Below are 17124 nucleotides of genomic sequence, written 5' to 3'. Positions count from 1 at the left end.
ATATTCGTACTGAACACTTCACAGAAGATGCCGTACGGAAACAGTGTAGCATCCGATTTTTACAGATACATTGCAATTCTATAACATAGGGAGCAGAAAATGATTAACAGCTGCGGAGGAAAAAAAAATGGATTGCATATGGATGAGAAAGTGAGTAAAAAAAAAAAAATAAATAAAATTGGCACACTTTTCCAGATGTGACTCGATTTTTTTTTTTTATACCGTCGTGTGAACCTAGACCTGGGGTGACAATAACCATTACCCATTTTCCTCTGGCCCACGTTACCCTTTTCGACCCCATCGTTCAGTTCTCACGTGATTAAGTATGAGACAAAAACAAATACAACAGACGCTGCCATCGAGGTAAGATTTCCAGACTTTATTTCTGGAACTGTACACCACATATTAAAATACAACAAAAATACAAAATAATGTTAAAAAAAAAAAAAAAAAAAAAAAAAAAAAAAAAGTCAGTGTTTATGTACAAATATTAAAACCAACGCAGTGACCTCCTCCAGCCGCACACGACAGGTCGTTCTGATTGTCACCCAGGGCTGCCTCTGGGTCGTTACTGGTCATGGTCTGTTTTTTAAAACTTAAAAGAAAAAAGGGCAAAAATAACAAAAAGAAAAAAAAAAAAAAAATGCACAGACACTGGTGATACAACAGGAATCTTCATACAGAGCTTAACAAATATACATGGCGATCTTTTCCTTTTAATATTTATTTTTTTTTTTTTATTTATTTTTTTTATAAAAGTTACCATTCAGTAAATACTCCATCTCATTGTGTGATTGAGTTTTTTTTTTAAACTTATTTTTCTTAGAAAAAATAGAATTTCTAATTGCTTGGTGGAGGCATAACATCGGCTGTGAGCAGGCCCGCTCTCGGTTCGCTCATTTACCTTGTAGGCAAAAAAAAAATAAAATAATAATTCTCACATTCCAGTCAAGAGCTCGGCTTTAACATTTGCCAATTGGCTGTGGAATAAAAGGAAAATAAAAATAAAAACACTGCACAACTGCGGACCTAATAGTACACACTAGAGGATTTCCTTCGGACATGTCGTACACCCCTTCAAGTAAATTCAGCAATATATAAAAAAAAAAAAAACAAAAACAAAAAAAAGATCTAGACGATGCGCAAGCAGCTCTGGACGGACAAGAGGCTGAACATAAAAGGTGCAATCCTTAAGGCATTGGAGCGCTCGCCACGTGCGGACGTCAGGTCTGTACTGCAGATACCAAAAACTAGAATGGCCGCCAGTGGGGAGAAAATACAGATCTGACTTCTGCACTTGTGCTCGCAGACCCCCGAGAAACCTTCACCATTGTGTCTTCAGGCTTCCTGGAAAACTCTAGACTGATGCACCATAACTATCTAAACCCAAGGGGGTATTTGAGGCAAGTTTCATAAGGCCAGGTGCACGTTATGGCGCCATTCTGTCCCAAATGGTGAAAAAAAAACAAGCAAACAAAAAAAAACAAGCCTCCGACAACCGGGTTGGGGATCGCACCTTTCTGATCAACCATGTTGTCTTGCCTTAAATTACGCTACATAGAAAGTGACCACTGCTTAACCAGGACGCCATATTTACCGCCATATAGTAATGCACTACCAGTTTGCAGTATTGCTAGAAACCGACCCAGTTATTCCACCCCACGTAACACATCAGACGCGGTTACAGAAAATAAAACGACCACATCTATTTTTTTTTTTTTTGGTTTCTCTGCATGAAACTAAATTGCTGCGAAAAAAAACAAACAAAGAATTAATCGGTTTCCTAGACAAAATTGTGCTTTAACGTTTCGATACAGAAAGGCAACGTAAGATTCTTCACGTTTGCAGGTCCCTTCGCGCCCGTGTGTGTGTGGCCGGAGGACGACCATGGCGTTTAGTGGATATTCACCATCCTCGCCATCAACCAAGCAGCGGAGCCGTGAATATCAGACGTAGAATGGCGTCCTCCACCACCACCGCCGCAATTTTAGGAACCCCAAAGCCGCCATTGACTGTGCATCTACAGTACGGCCCACAGAACCACAGGGGCGGCTGCAACCTGTGGCTACGTCATCAGCTGTTGCGGAACTACTACAACTCCCAGCAAACCAACGGCTGTAAAAAAAAAAAAGTTATAGGTTGCAGACTTACTGCTTTATAACTGCAGCAGCTAAGGGGTTAAAAACTAGTATGACATCTTTAAAACAGAAAGCCCAGGTTTAAAGAAAAAAAAAAAAAAAAGATAATAAATAGCTATTTTACATGGGTAAAGTTAATAGTGGTACACGTTCTGTCACATTGGGCATGCACAAAAAAAGGATACTATACACCGCAGGAAATCTGAAAACAATTTTACAGAAATATATATATATCCAAGATAAGAAAATGTACAAGTATTTACAAAAAAAAAAAAATTGCAATTATTGCCTCGTAACGAGAATTAGAGGTAAATCTTTAATGCTAGCTCACAGTTTCCAACACTCGTCTGCCCACACAATCAGCGACATCGAAAAAGAAAAATAGAGATACAGATTTTATATATATATCTATATATATATTTATATAGAACATACAAAAAAAACTTTGCTAGTTGCTGCGGCCACAGTAGGGAACCCATAGACTGTCGCTGAGGCCAGGAAGGAGTCATCGGCTACCATGAAAGCACGACTTTGCTAGCCTAATGCCTATTGTTCAAAGCAAGAAAAAAAAAAAAAATTTGGTCAGAAATTAAAAAAAAAAAAAATCTCTATTCAGGAAATAAAGTGTCGGTACAAAGTTTTTCTTTTTTTTTTTGCTGACAACCAAAACTACTGGCAAGAAACTGGAGAGTCTAGAGAGTCCAGCAATGCATAGATAAACTGAGTATTACTGCATCGGCGGTGGAGGAACGATTGGGTCAAGAAAAAGTGCAACGGGTTGAAGCATCAGTCATCCGGATGTAACGAGGGGGGTGTAAAGACAACGAGTGCCACCACCTGCGGAGCGTCTGTGGGGAAACGAGGCCATAGAAGGTCCGCAGGGTCATTGTATCATCCTTCAAGTAGAGCGGTGACGTGGGACTAATCCGAAATGCAGTTCACAGTAAGTGAATAATAAATACCCGACCCCCAATCTACGATTCCTAAATCACCCCCAGACAGCGCATAGGATGAAGGATGGAGATCGCTCTGATAACCGGAGCGTGACGGGAGCAGCAGTGGTAGACGACTGGACAGTGACGGGAAGGACTCTTTGGCAGAGGAAGCACATGGAAAAAAAATGTGCATTGTAATAGGAGCATATAGATCATAACCTCGAGCGGATGTATTGGCAAGCTCTGGCTCATGGAGCAGTACATGTACACTGGAGACATGATCACAGCACGGCAGGGCTAGGCATGAGGAGGGGGAAATCGGTACAGCACAGGCCGAGCCGACAGATCGGCCACCCTGGACCTTTTGCACGGAGGTGCGTTCTAGAATCAGAAGCCAAGCTTGGACCATGTCCTCTTCTCCAGGAAACTTTCGGATACACAGATTAATGTGTAATTTATTTTAAAATCTTCGAAAAATCGTAGACAAAAAGTGTTGACCCCTAATAAAAAAAAAAAAAAAATACAATACCACAAAAGGGGAAAAAGAAAAAAAAAAAAAAATCCTACAAAAGTACACAAAATTCCACTCTGGCAGTAGAAGAACAATATGGTAAATATTGGAGCATCAAAACAGGATTCCTTTAGACAAAGCGTAGACTATCGCATGTGCGAGAGGTGATCGTGGTTTGTGCACGAGTGCTCCCATAAAATAGCGAGCTCAAAATAAACTGAAGACCCTCTTCGTCGGGCTGGGTGCCGACCCCACTTTAAAAATAAATGCTACATGGAGCGGGATCGGACCGGTACCTGTAAACATAGCTTTCCCGCTGCTCTCTTTACTCTCAGGGGGACTTGGAACCTGTGCTGGTTTTTGAGATGGGAGACTCCGTTATCTACAGATTTTAACAAAAAAAAAAAAAAATTAAAGCCTAAAGCTGCTTCCCCAGAACATAATCTGAGTTCCCGACTCCGCTGAACATTGTCTATTTCCACATTAATGGACCAAAATGAAGTTAATTCTTGAGAAAAATCAAGATATAGTTCTGTACAAAGACATCACTGATGTCATAGCAAAAAAAGAAAAAAAAAAAAAAAAGTTCAAACTTCCAGTGAAAGACTCAGCAAACCCGAAGTTTTTGATCAGATTTCATCCTCCACTGTTTGCCCGGAGGACGTAAAGGTGGAGTTATTCCGATTGTAGGGCCGTGTGGTGTAGTGTGTGTGAACTTATAAAACTGTTTGTCTCGCTTGCAGATAAACTGCTGAAGTCTGCCACAGATACGGCCATTTTGGCACTGGTGATATGGTGCGTGTGGTTCTCAAAGTCCAGGTTATTTACAGAAACGTCGCTGATGTAGGATTCCGGGACGGAGATCCCCATTTTTATCCTTTTCGCCGGCCTCTCAGATTCATCGCTGCATAAACTCACTGTGTTAAGTTCCGGAGGATAAAATCCAGTCTCAAATAAGTTAAAACAATCACTTTCCCCATTAGTGGGCAATGAAAGCAAGTCTTCTGTTCCAACAGGCACATGATTTACCGGGCCCCGGGGTAACGTGTCCAATGCTGGGAAGCCATCGTTCAAACAGTTCACGTCTGGATTATTGCATGCTACACTGTGAGACAGTGCTGAAAGGAAAGGTGGGAAATGATTAGGAGCCCCCTGTAGATGTGGCGGCTGGTGCTGGATGGTGGCACGCAGCATCGCCTCACCTGTCAGATCATTGGCAGTGATGGAGTTCAGCAGGTTGAGCTGGGAGTCGGGGATGGAATCCGATCGGTTTTGGCAGGTTAAGGCTGATGGATTGTCTGCTCCTCCCAGGATCTCCGCTTCATCCAACAATCGGTCCATGTAATCCCTGGATAAGAGAAGGTACAAGAAGCTTTATTGATTGTACAGTGAGCAGCACCAGCAAATATTATCCATGTTGAACTTCACACATCAAAATTCAGAGGCAGAATATGTCAATTGTCTACATCACATAAATCTCTGGGCCGGGAGGCTGTGACCAGCCAGTGTACAAGGAGCCAACTGTACTTTCCTAATATCCGCCTCATATGCACATGGTTCCCGGTCCCAAAACGAAATGAATAAGAAAGTCTCCTTGGTCTGCAAATGTTTTGTGCGCTCAGACATGCAGTTTTTGAGCCTGTCATGAACGGATTTACAAGGAATAGGAAAAATAAGAGGAATTCTACTATTGATGGACCACTTACAGATTTGGATAATCAAAAAAAAAACTAACACAAAAAAACACTATCAAACGGCAATATGCTTCATAAAACATGAATGTGGCAGCACTGTAGCACACTTCGCCTTGACGCCTTTCCACCTGCACAGCAGCCGTCCTAGTCTGTGAGAGGACTACAGTGAGCACTGTTAAAGCGAATCTGTCACCAGGTTGGGCAGATATGAGATACCACCTTTCAGGGCTGATATAAGCCTTCTATAATACTGTATATCTGCCACCCACTTGACCTGAAGAAAAACACCTTTTATTATACTCCCCTGCACGGCGTTCTGGTGCAATGCGTGTTGATATTCTTAGTCCAGCTACTCCCATTTTCTTACGATCGCGGCCCTCCATCTTGCTTCGTGTGGATGTAGTGTCCCCGGCGTTGTGCTCCTGCAGAAGCGTACTTCTCTGCCCTCGACAGGGCAGAGCAGTAAGCCTGCACAGGAGTGTGATGCTGAGGAGACTGAATGGATGACGTAGAGACGCTTCGTGTGGATGACGCAAGAAAGAGGGAGGCGATCGTAAGAAGATGGGAGGTATCGGACCAAGAACAGCGACACCCATCAGACCGGACGGCCCTGCAGGCAAGTATAATAAAAGGTCTTTTTCTTGTCTTCTAGATCAGGCTGGGGGCAGATATACTGCAAGCTGTGGACATCATGCTGATGAGCCTGACACAACGCCCACTGAACCACCACTGGGCTGACGCTAATACTGCCTGGGGACACAGTGAGACCATACATAAGTAAAGGTTTTTCCCTATATGAGAGATTTAAACACTTTGCCATTATCCTATTAGAGGACGTTTTCTCCTGAATACATCTGGCCATATTTAAGTGCCTTATGCCATCCATGAAAATCTTTTGATACCCATGGTTGTGGATGCTCATTAGATGCAATTTATACAAATGAGCAATTTGGGTCAATTTACCCACTGATCATTTAACTATACCTCTTGAAGGTGCACCCCAGTCTACACGGCTGGTTTCTATCCCAACAAATTGGAGTGTGTTCACACTGTGCAGTCGGTACTTGATGAAGGTTCACTTTGGGACCGAAACGTTGTTGATTTTGGACTGCATTAAAATTTTCATAATCCTCAAAAGTTGAGTGCCAAGTTTTCTCTTGATATTACTCACGGGTTGGGATCCTACATAGGCACCACTCACAGCAGTGCCACGTTATATTTTCTACCCTTTAAAAGATGAGCATCAGTAAATTCAACTCACGTTACTCCAGGATGATGATGATATCTCTTCTTCCCAAACCTTGTTTGCTGGGCAAAATTATCATATCGCTCAGATTTCTTCCAGATGTAGTAAAAGGCGACACATTCTGCTACTGTCCGGGTCCTCACCTGAAATAAAAATAAATAAATATATTCCAGATTTCCACTATAGTCACGAGCGACTAACGAAAGAAATTCCATTTGAGATACATTCACTGCAACTTCAATTACAGGAGTTTAGAAAAAAAAAAAAACTGCAACCATAGAAGCGCCACAAGGGGTATAGGACAGCTCGGTTTATCATCTCTTTCCTCCGTAATTGCCATCACATTGTTAGCTGTAACGTAGTGTCAGGGGAGCTCCACCTGTACAGCCACTTTGGGGAACACATTTAAATGTAATCCTTCGTTCCCCTTTACTGGCATTATCTTAAATTACCTTATTTTTCTGTATTAGATGAAAATCCTTCCCGTGTATTACAAGACCGTGTTCAAAATTCCTGCATTCATCCTCAGTCCAAGGCCGGATATCATCTGAAAAAAAAATAAAAAAAATCACAAGCAGAGTCAGTGCTGGCTGCGACGTCATCTGATAAAAATCACATTCAGCTTATTATTAACACTTTTTTTTTTTTTTTTGCTTTGCTGCTAATCTATTTTAGCAACATCACCTTTGGCGTACGGCTTTTACCTTCTATGCTTGTTTTATGTGTCTATATAGGCGGCAGAGCTAAAGCCTTACTGACGAATGGAACACCAAGAAAAGGGGTTCCAATGTCTTATAAGAACTTGTAATGAATATCACTTTCTCTGCGTCTTCTGGATGGCAGATATCACTAAGCCCTGAAGACAAATAAGGATTAAAGTATAAACACATTTAACTTTACATACAACATTATAAAACTCAGCTGATAACTGCGCCTCCCGTTCTCCCATTATGTTTCCTGCTGCGTCTCATTCCAACCGGGAAAACATATCCAATCTAGCCCAATACATTTCTGCAGAAACCCGACAGTAGAGCTCGGTGCTTTTCTACTCCCCTCCTCACATTATGACACATGGACACGTCTATTCCTCATTTCTGAAATTCTAGAGGATGTGCAAGAAACACAAAAGTATTACCATATAACATTCTTCTATTCCGGAATCTCTCCATCGCCTCTCGGGTGTTGTATCGACATTTAAAGAGTTCGTGCAAGGCCTGGAAAATAACAAAAATCTTATACTGAATGCAAAAACAGAAAAACACTTTGGGGGGACATGACTGATGACAGGATCTGACAATTTCCAATTTTTTTTTTCCATTAATTATCCGCTTTGTGTGGCTGACCCCACATACAGACAAAAAAAAAACAAACACACAATATGGTTGTCTACTTTAATGACTTATGTTACAAGATTATAAACCCACATACCTGTTCATCATCCTTAATGATCGCTCTGTCCGAGACTCTGCCCATATCCCTCTTGCTGTCAATTCTGGTTTCCAATAGATATTCTTCCACTTTGCTTTCTGGAACTACATCCGGACTCCAGACCAAGTGATCCTCATATTCATGTGCTGTGGATGATGAGAGTTATACATGACTACAAGCACCGTATGCCTCACATCATGGCGCTGGCACAGATTATTAGAGAACTTACCTGATGGGCCTGCCGTGTAGTGTCCCTGGAAAGCTGGGATATCTGCCTGATGATAGGGACCGATCATTATTTCCTGCATAGATGGAGGGACAGATTTTAGCATTCATTATTTAACGCACCTGCAGCATTTATCAAATTTCCATGAAGACACTTACTTTTCTCAAGTCCTCTGAGGAGTTCCCCAGATCAGTTTCTAAATCCTCGCTTTCTGACTCCTTATCTCCATCAAAGGCCGTGTTTGCTGTTTATCACAAAGCAAGGAATTAATTTTGTGATTTAACCCAGGAAAGCGGCTTATAGCGCATAAAGCCCCCAAAAATATTGTGAACCCACAAATGTAGGACTCTATGCTGCTATTCTGTCTGGTCAGAAGACTCGCAGCCGTAATACAGATGCTAAATTGCACTTGTCTGAATTGGGCCTTAACCTCAGTTTTTACTTACATCTTAAGGGTCGTGGAAAAAATTCTGTTGCTTCGTGTGATGTCACGGATGGCGTCAAGTCATCGGCAGAAGACTGTGTTTCTTCATCATCACCTGACAAAAGGTCCTTTGCAATTTCCTCCTTGAAAAGTTATAATTGAATCAGATATAAAAGTCAGAACAGTCTGGTGTTTGGTCAATATAACTAATAGGACTAAGCCCAAGATAGAATATTGCCCCACGTGTTTGATAGGTCACAGTCTCACAAAACGCAAACCAGCTCTACACCCCCCGAGAAACCACTTCTGTTCTCCTGCATGAATGAAGCCCTATGGATGCATTATATAAAAGTGCCAACCGCAAGGCTGGTGTGAGAACATGGGCAATCCGCTTATATAATATACAGAAACAATATCACTTACTTTATCCAACGTCATGTCTGGCAGCTCATCCGCAAGCTCACTTGGGGAGCTCCCCGCACTGGATCCCGCCATTACTGGATCTGCAGGCTCATATACATAGATTGCTAGTAAATCCTCCAAAGGCATGTTTCCTTCCTGGGGAAACAATTTACATTAATTAAAAGGGAGACAACATTCACCTAAAACGCAGAATTAGGCCTCATTTCTAAGCCGCAGATTTGCTGTGTACCTTTTCTAAATCTTCAATTTCAGAACTAAAATTTTTGCCGTCCTCCTTCATTTCTTCCTCTTCAAGAGTTCTCTCATCATCATAGTCATGTACCAACATTTCAGCTGTAGGGTCAAAGTCATGATCCTCAGATGACAGAGAGCCGACTGAAAGAGAAAAAAAAAAAAAAGGCTGTGATTAGTAAAGACAAAGCAACAAGCATCTTCTGAGGCCATAAAATCCAGCGCAAAACACATCATACAAAAACAACAGACCTGGAAACGTCCGGACATTAGGGGGCTGTGCTCGGGAGAGAAGTACATTCACAAAGAAGCAAACATTTATCACAATTCTGTCAAAAGGTTAAACACGGAACCAACATAGGACTGCAGCCTAGAAGGGAGGACGAGGCCTTACAATACAGACAGCAGAGACAGGAACATAGACCACAAAGCAAGTGCAGAAAGTCATCTGGTCCCCAATCATACATCCTAGAAAGGAGCCCGGACCTCCGGCGGGACCAATAATGCTACATGGAAGACGCCCTGGATTGGGTGCTCTGTTCGGCTCAGGAATTTTAGCTGCGATATTTCCACCTCCGCTTTATCCGCTGATCCAGAGTTTTTGACTTTTCCCATTCTTCTTCTTGCCAAATACCCAGATGCACCCACAAAACAATAAGGATGAGATATCTGTGCCACGACTCGCACTTTCTGCAGGGCTTAGATGCCGGCGTTTGCACTTTTTTTCGCTGCAGACACTTATAACTACATCACTTTCTTAAAGCACCTGTCTCACTTCAGCATTTAGAAAAAAAAAAAAAAAATGGTTTCGCAAATTACCTTTACTTTCTCTTTGTCATTCTGATTGAATATTTCATTGTGATATGCTTCAGTAGTTATCTATTTCAGAGAAAAATTGAAATAAAAACAGTATTTTCCAGACTCATATTACGTTCTGATGAGACTCTGATTCCTGCCTGCGCCCTCGCCCCATCACACAACACCCGGATCACTGCTCAATTCCTTCATTTCTCCCAGGTTATGTTTCGTTTTGGATCCTTTTTATTACTCTCACCAATTACATTTGACATAGAACAGATTTTAAATCATGAGATCTAAAAAGAAAAATCTGACCCGGCCATCTGACAGCAGAATATCAGTAATTGTAGGACATGACATGCCAGACAAGGTAAACGATAAACTGAAATACTATGTCCCGCTCCTGATGTCCGGATTACACACACAAGAAACTGACCAATATTCTGCCGTGTGAACGAGGCCCAGGAGGCAGGCAGCAGAGGTCGTTCTTTGCCAATTAGGACTGGGGCTATTTTGAAAATGGTGGAAATGTTCTTCTGAATGGAGACGTTGCCATACATTCTATAGTCACTGGAAGAATGTGCCGACACAGGGAGTTATCCCGCACTGTTGTGGCAGAAAAACCTGGGGACCATCTCTAGTGCCGCAGCAGGGGGGCTACAAGTGTCCGTTTATTGGGGAACCCGATAATTTTAGGCTATGGGTCAATTCACAGAATCGTATTTGCCTGACCACATAAAATATCGCCATAATACGGTCGTGCGAACCCTCATTATTGGTAACCTGTTCCCTCAGTTGTAAGTTTACCAGCCCTGATCCCTACATGGGTAAAAGATATGGAATCATTTCCAACTATCAGAACGACGTTCCTACATGTCCGTCGTCATCCAATCTTCCACACGCGGGATGATGTGTCTGACCTACAGAGAAGCCTGTAATCTAGCCTATCACATTCTCTTAACACCAGCAATACAAGCCAGGAAAAAGGAACGTTTCAGGCCTGGCTACATTCACGTCTGTTTTGTATATTTATAGTGCGATCTCGTGACTCCTTTACATTAATGCGGCCGCTAGAGGAGACCTGCGGGTGGGCTGGGAACTACGGCCAGGTCCACAGGCTGGAAAGTACAGACACATGAATCCAGCCTGAAGCTGCCAATTACAAAGCACGGCGGTGATTCTGTCATACCCAGTGCTTCAGCTTGTCCCATAATCTCCTATTAATAACACTTTACACTAAATTAAAGTGGTCAAATAGAACAATGATAAAAGCAATATATATATTTAAGAAGAAAAGAAAAAAAAAAAAAAGAGGAGGCACGCTGTTTTTCATTAAACAAATACACAGAATTATTCAGCATTTTCATTAAGGTAATGAGCCATTTAGTTCAGATTTAATGGGGCACTAACACCATTGCTTTAATGTATGGGATATTTATAAGGCTACATTTACACACAAGTCTTATATGCTCCATGTACTGACTGCGGATCTCCTGACCCCCAACTAAAGGCTCATAGGCACAGATCAGACTTTTAGTTGGGTCCAGGTCCATGCACGGACCATATATTACATTGGTGGCGATGTCGCCAAATAAAGAAGCTTCTGAAACACTAATTTCTTAGGCATTTGTGACATTAGCGCCTCTTAACACGTTATTTTATGAGATTTTTACTGTAGGTTTAGGTCTCGATTATGCAGCTGTTTATGCATTTCCCCCCTCCACATAATAATCATCTTCCCAATAACAGCTATTAGCCCAAGTTCTGCAGCAGAAAACGTGACAATGATCTAGGATCAAGGTGAAAATCTGCTGCTCATACATCATAACTTATACATTGCTCTGAGGCTGGAGGCAATCGAGCTCCTCCCTGATATATCGTGATTGACAGAAGTGTTCCCATCAGACCCTAGTCACATGTAGAGGATTTGCTGAAGGTTATTGGCGTTTGCAGACCCAGCCCGATTCACAACTACAAAGAGGATTTTCCATCACAAATGTCAGTGGGTTTTGACAGTCTGTCGTTCGCATTAAAGCTACATTACTGGATAATGCATTTCCCCATAGTCGCAGACCAAGTATATGCAACAACTATAGGGATCACCACCAATATATATAATGCAAAAATATATATTTTAATTCCAGCAAACACTACATACAAACACATGGTTAAAAACAATTAAAAAGTCTGTGCAAAAACAGACATTAGAAAGTGAACAAAGAAAATTGGGTCATAATCACATACAATTCAATATTTCAGGTTCCAAAACACCAGACAAAATACAAAAGTGCAAATGCTCATTAATTAAGTCCCACTACATAGATATATATTATTATATTTCAATATTTCAAGTACTGATACCTGTATACATGCTGTTTACAAATAAATACTGCCATAGACATACTAAATGTGCTAGACGCACGCTTACACAGGGAACCATCAGCAAATGTTACTAATGGTACTCCAAGCTCTATTACCATACACCCTGGGACATTCAAACTGCTGCAGCCAATATTACCTCACAGCAGAGAGCATATTACCAGCACAGGAGCCCTGGAGGCACAGACAAAAATCACCCCTGCCTCCAACCATGATACCAGGCGGATCCCAAGTGGAAGCACGCAGCTGGGTTTTGTGGAACCTAGGACCCACGTGTATCGACACCAAGATGTGTCTTTCTCAAGGTCAGTGACCTGTCAGTCTATGACAGTATTTATTTGTAAACAGCATGCATACAGGTATCAGTACTCGAAATATTGAAATATAATATATATCTCTATGTAGTGGGACTTCATTAATTAATGAGCATTTGCACTTTTATATTTTGTATTTTGTCTGGGGTTTTGGAACCTTAAATATTGAATTGTATGTGATTATGACCCAATTTTCTTTGTTCACTTTCTAATGTCTGTTTTTGCACAGACTTTTTAATTGTTTTTAACCATGTGTTTGAATGTAGTGTTTGCTGGGATTAAATAAAATATATATTTTTGCATTATAAATATTGGTGGTGATCCCTATAGTTGTTGCATATACTTTTTCTTGGTCTGCTTCTATATAGTCTTATATGCATTGGGAGATCCCACATATGATATCATTTGAGATGGTGCCCGTTTACCCTATAGTGTTCTAGCATTTCCCCATAGTCTTCGCCGCTCATTTTTGTGATATTGGTGTTGAAAACACATGAACAATTCTGTCTCTAACAATATATAAAGGAAGTGCTGATAACCGGGAACAAGCTGAGAGGCGTCCAGCCGTGCACTGCGTTACCCTTCTGTGTTGGATGGAACTGAAAGGAAGAGCCAAAGTTTTCCCATCCATGTGCTGTCTAGATTTAAAGCAGACCTACATCATGACCCAGACTTCAGTGGAACTATTCACACATTGGTTTTTTTCCATGGATCTGTGTGTTACATTTGCATTAAACTCAATGTATATCCTGTTCAGAAATGGCCACTAAGGTTTATGGGGACCTGTTAAAAACTAAATGAAAAAGTGGGGGAATCTGTATTCTATTTGTTTTTCATTTATCCATTACTAAGTGACAATGTAAAGGAGGCAAAAAAGGTTCAAAGTTTAGGGAAAAAAAAACCTATGTAGGGATTAAAAAAAAAAAAAAAAAAAAAAAGAAGACAGACCACAAAAACGCCATGTAGATTTTTGATCTTGTTGTAGTACCTTCTGTACCCCCAAAAAAATTGAAGAGAAAAAAAAAAAAAAATGCTGCACGTCAACTCCAGCCTTAATCAGAGTATTAGCTGTCCTAATACTCAGGCAATGGCTTGATAGAGTAATGATGCACATGATCTATATACAACGGAAGAGGTCACGGCATGCCATGTCTTCTACACCTGGGCCAGTGGCCATCAGTGGGGGGCTAGCTAAGCCTCAGGTGCCCGTGACACAACATCAGTGAAAATAAGCCCCCATAGCAAACACTAAAGAGGCCGTGCACATTTACAAAGTGCACAGGAGCCAAACAACACAGAAGGGTACTGCTGTATACGACCCCAAGTAGTACAGAGAAGGTCTAATGCAAGAGTAAGGCCACGCTCCCACGGTCAGTGCTTCACATCAGTAATTGTAAGCCAAAATCAGGAGCGGGCGATAAACACTAAAGTGGTGACGCGTTTCTATTATACCTTTCTCTGATTGTTCCTCTCCTGATTTTAGCTTACAAATATTGATGTGAAATCCAGATCAAATACTGAGCGTGTGAATGTGGTCTTATTGTGATACAAAAAAAAATAAAAGTAAAAACTTCCATATTATGGGGAATTGATCATAGATGTGGCAATCTGGAGTATAATTCTCCGTACAGCAAGTGATGACTTATCAGTAAAACCTTCACTTCCTCCTCAGTAGATGAACACGTCGAGAACTCTACCAATTATCCCCCCAACAAGCCAGGGAGACGCGATGCTTAGAGGGTAAGAAAACAGGACCAACCTGGGCTCGGACTGCCAAACGAAGTCTGAAAGAGAGAACACACAAAAGTGACAAGTTATTACGTGTCCTCACACATCCCATAAAGAAACCGTTACACCCCACAGAGATCGAGGACTTCCCGTCGGCCCACCTGCCGACCCATCTCAAGATAATCTGATGTGCCGCTCACGACCCGGTAATTGCCATTCAGGTACCAAGGTAATGTCAGACAGGTCACCCAGCCGTCCAGACACCACTATTAGCATGTGCCGGATCCCCATCCTACATCCGGTCTGTGACAGGCGGACGCCATCTGATGGAAACCTTCCCAACACACGGGGGCACACCTGCATATAAGAAGTGCCGGGCAAGCTTTACCCTCCTCTGTAATTCACAGGTAGTGTGGGGGGGGGGACCTTAGTTATTATAGGTGAATGATCATTCAGGTCAGCTCCAATTCCAAAACAACATCCTCACACTGCGATGAACGAGGCCTGGTGGGCATGTGGCACTTCATACTTCACCAAGTACAAGGGATTTCTGCCCGGGATCTTATAGTAAAGTCCATTGTACAGGTTAAACCGTGTGCATATCATGTGAGATGCACGCTCACCATGTGGTCATACATGGCATTATTAGGGCAGAGGGACAGCACAAAATAACATGACGCCGACTCGCTGAGGATCAGACCCCCACATCAGATACATCCATCTCTGGCCCCCTCACTGAATAGGAGCAGAACTCGACATTCATGTGGTCCCTGGCTCACGTCTCATTTTGGCCTCTTCAGCTCTCGCCATATAGTGGACACTGTGCGACCAAACACAAAACAGAGGTCAAAGTTGTGGTGTGAATGAGACCCAATGTGAAGTGTCGCCCCCATCACATCAGCGACCATCGGCCTGGATCCAGCTACACAGCCAGACATCTACAGTGACACACGAGCTACAAACATTGGGGGACACGCTGCATGGAAATGGAGATATTTGGGGCCAAAAATATTTTTAAAAAAAAACATAAGAAAGTTGCAGTGGGATTTTATTGGCTTTTTGTTTCTTCACATTCAACTTTGATGTCTGCGGACATAATGGGAAGAGATCAGAAAAGGATCACGGAGGGACTCGCAAAGCTGCCAGAACAAGCTCACTGACCGACTCTCCGTTAACTCATTCTGCACTCAGCAATAAGCACGCGGGGATGGGAGGCAAACGGCGAAACGTGTAATGAATCCTAGATGATTTCATGCCCCACTTACACGCACTGGGTTAAAAGAAACCGGTTCCAGAAAGCGGGCGACAAATGCAAGAACCGCACGACGTGACAGATCGGGGGGCGCCGCTGATCTCTGATGGCCGCTCTGTGATAAGTGACAGGAGGGGGGAAGCTGAGGAGGGGGCTACACAAGGGGGGGCACAGCAAGGGGGTCGCTGCACGGGGGGCTCCACCATCAGCGGGGCTCACTGCAGGGGCCACTGCGGCACGGGGGGTCCAGGCGCCTGGGGGTGGGTTATGGCCGGCGCCCCCGGGTGGGGCAGGTTCCCGGCTCAGGCGCTCTGCTCCCGGCCCGTCCATCACACACTCCCCCGGGGATTGCAAGGAGAGGAGGGGAGCGGTGTACAGGCCATTACTGCCGGACACTCCGCGCTCACTCATCGGCCACTTCACACCGGAAACCACTGGCCCCGGCCGCCGCCTCTCCGTCCTCGGTCCCTCCCCCCACCCCGGACAGTCCGCTCCCACCCACGGCCTAAAGGCGATTTTCCCGTCTCACAGAGACTCTCCCGACCCCAGACTTCCTTCAGCGGTGGATGGGGCTCTGAGATCGGGATTACAGGGGTATATGACCGGTTTCCGTGGCTGTAGCGCCCGGGATTCCCGTCTGTATCGTCCCTCCCCCCGCTCCGGCCCGGTTTTCCTCCTTACCTCCGCCATATTGGTACCTCTAGGCGAACGAGCTGCAACTGCGCAAAGTACCCGGATGGAGAGCGACAGCCAATGACTGAGCGACCAGCCAGAGGTGTCCGACGGCCGAGAGGGGGGCGGGGCCTCCAGCGGTGGACCAGGTGTGGGAGGAGTCACACTGCCATAGCCATCCTGTACTGTGTGATCTCCTCATATACATCCCTGTACTGTGCGATCTCCTCATATACATCCCTGTACTGTGTGATCTCCTCATATACATCCCTGTACTGTGTGATCTCCTCATATACATCCCTGTACTGTGCGATCTCCTCATATACATCCCTGTACTGTGTGATCTCCTCATATACATCCCTGTACTGTGCGATCTCCTCATATACATCCCTGTACTGTGTGATCTCCTCATATACATCCCTGTACTGTGTGATCTCCTCATATACATCCCTGTACTGTGCGATCTCCTCATATACATCCCTGTACTGTGTGATCTCCTCATATACATCCCTGTACTGTGTGATCTCCTCATATACATCCCCTGTACTGTGTGATCTCCTCATATACATCCCTGTACTGTGTGATCTCCTCATATACATCCCTGTACTGTGTGATCTCCTCATATACATCCCTGTACTGTGTGATCTCCTCATATACATCCCTGTACTGTGCGATCTCCTCATATACATCCCTGTACTGTGTGATCTCATACACATCCCTGTACT

At 43.3% G+C, this 17124-nt stretch overlaps 1 protein-coding gene across 6 annotated transcripts; it reads right to left on the bottom strand.

The window, feature by feature from the left end:
- Positions 1 to 364: 364 nt before the first annotated feature.
- On the bottom strand, positions 365 to 16508 carry MIER3 (MIER family member 3). Of its 6 annotated transcripts, none has more exons than XM_073562675.1 (13): positions 16409 to 16508; positions 14507 to 14531; positions 10076 to 10135; positions 9255 to 9400; positions 9026 to 9160; positions 8625 to 8745; positions 8337 to 8422; positions 8182 to 8254; positions 7953 to 8098; positions 7660 to 7738; positions 6977 to 7071; positions 6540 to 6667; positions 365 to 4932 (listed from the first exon to the last, which is right to left on the bottom strand). In XM_073562675.1, exons 4-13 carry the CDS (start codon positions 9351 to 9353, stop codon positions 4260 to 4262), a joined length of 1635 nt encoding a protein of 544 aa, XP_073418776.1. In that variant the 5' UTR covers positions 9354 to 9400; positions 10076 to 10135; positions 14507 to 14531; positions 16409 to 16508; the 3' UTR covers positions 365 to 4259. The 6 variants fall into 6 exon arrangements, with proteins under 6 accessions (XP_073418776.1, XP_073418779.1, XP_073418777.1 ...); XM_073562678.1 differs by lacking the exon at positions 10076 to 10135 and having other exon boundaries at positions 365 to 4702; positions 4787 to 4932; positions 16409 to 16465; XM_073562676.1 differs by lacking the exon at positions 16409 to 16508 and adding an exon at positions 16257 to 16311.
- Between the last annotated feature and the right edge of the window lie 616 nt (positions 16509 to 17124).

Source organism: Dendrobates tinctorius, unplaced genomic scaffold (genome assembly GCF_039654945.1).
Source record: "Dendrobates tinctorius isolate UK_male_01 unplaced genomic scaffold, ASM3965494v1 ptg000362l, whole genome shotgun sequence".
In the NCBI taxonomy this organism is placed as follows: domain Eukaryota; kingdom Metazoa; phylum Chordata; class Amphibia; order Anura; family Dendrobatidae; genus Dendrobates; species Dendrobates tinctorius.
This window is presented reverse-complemented; position numbering and strand designations above follow the sequence as displayed.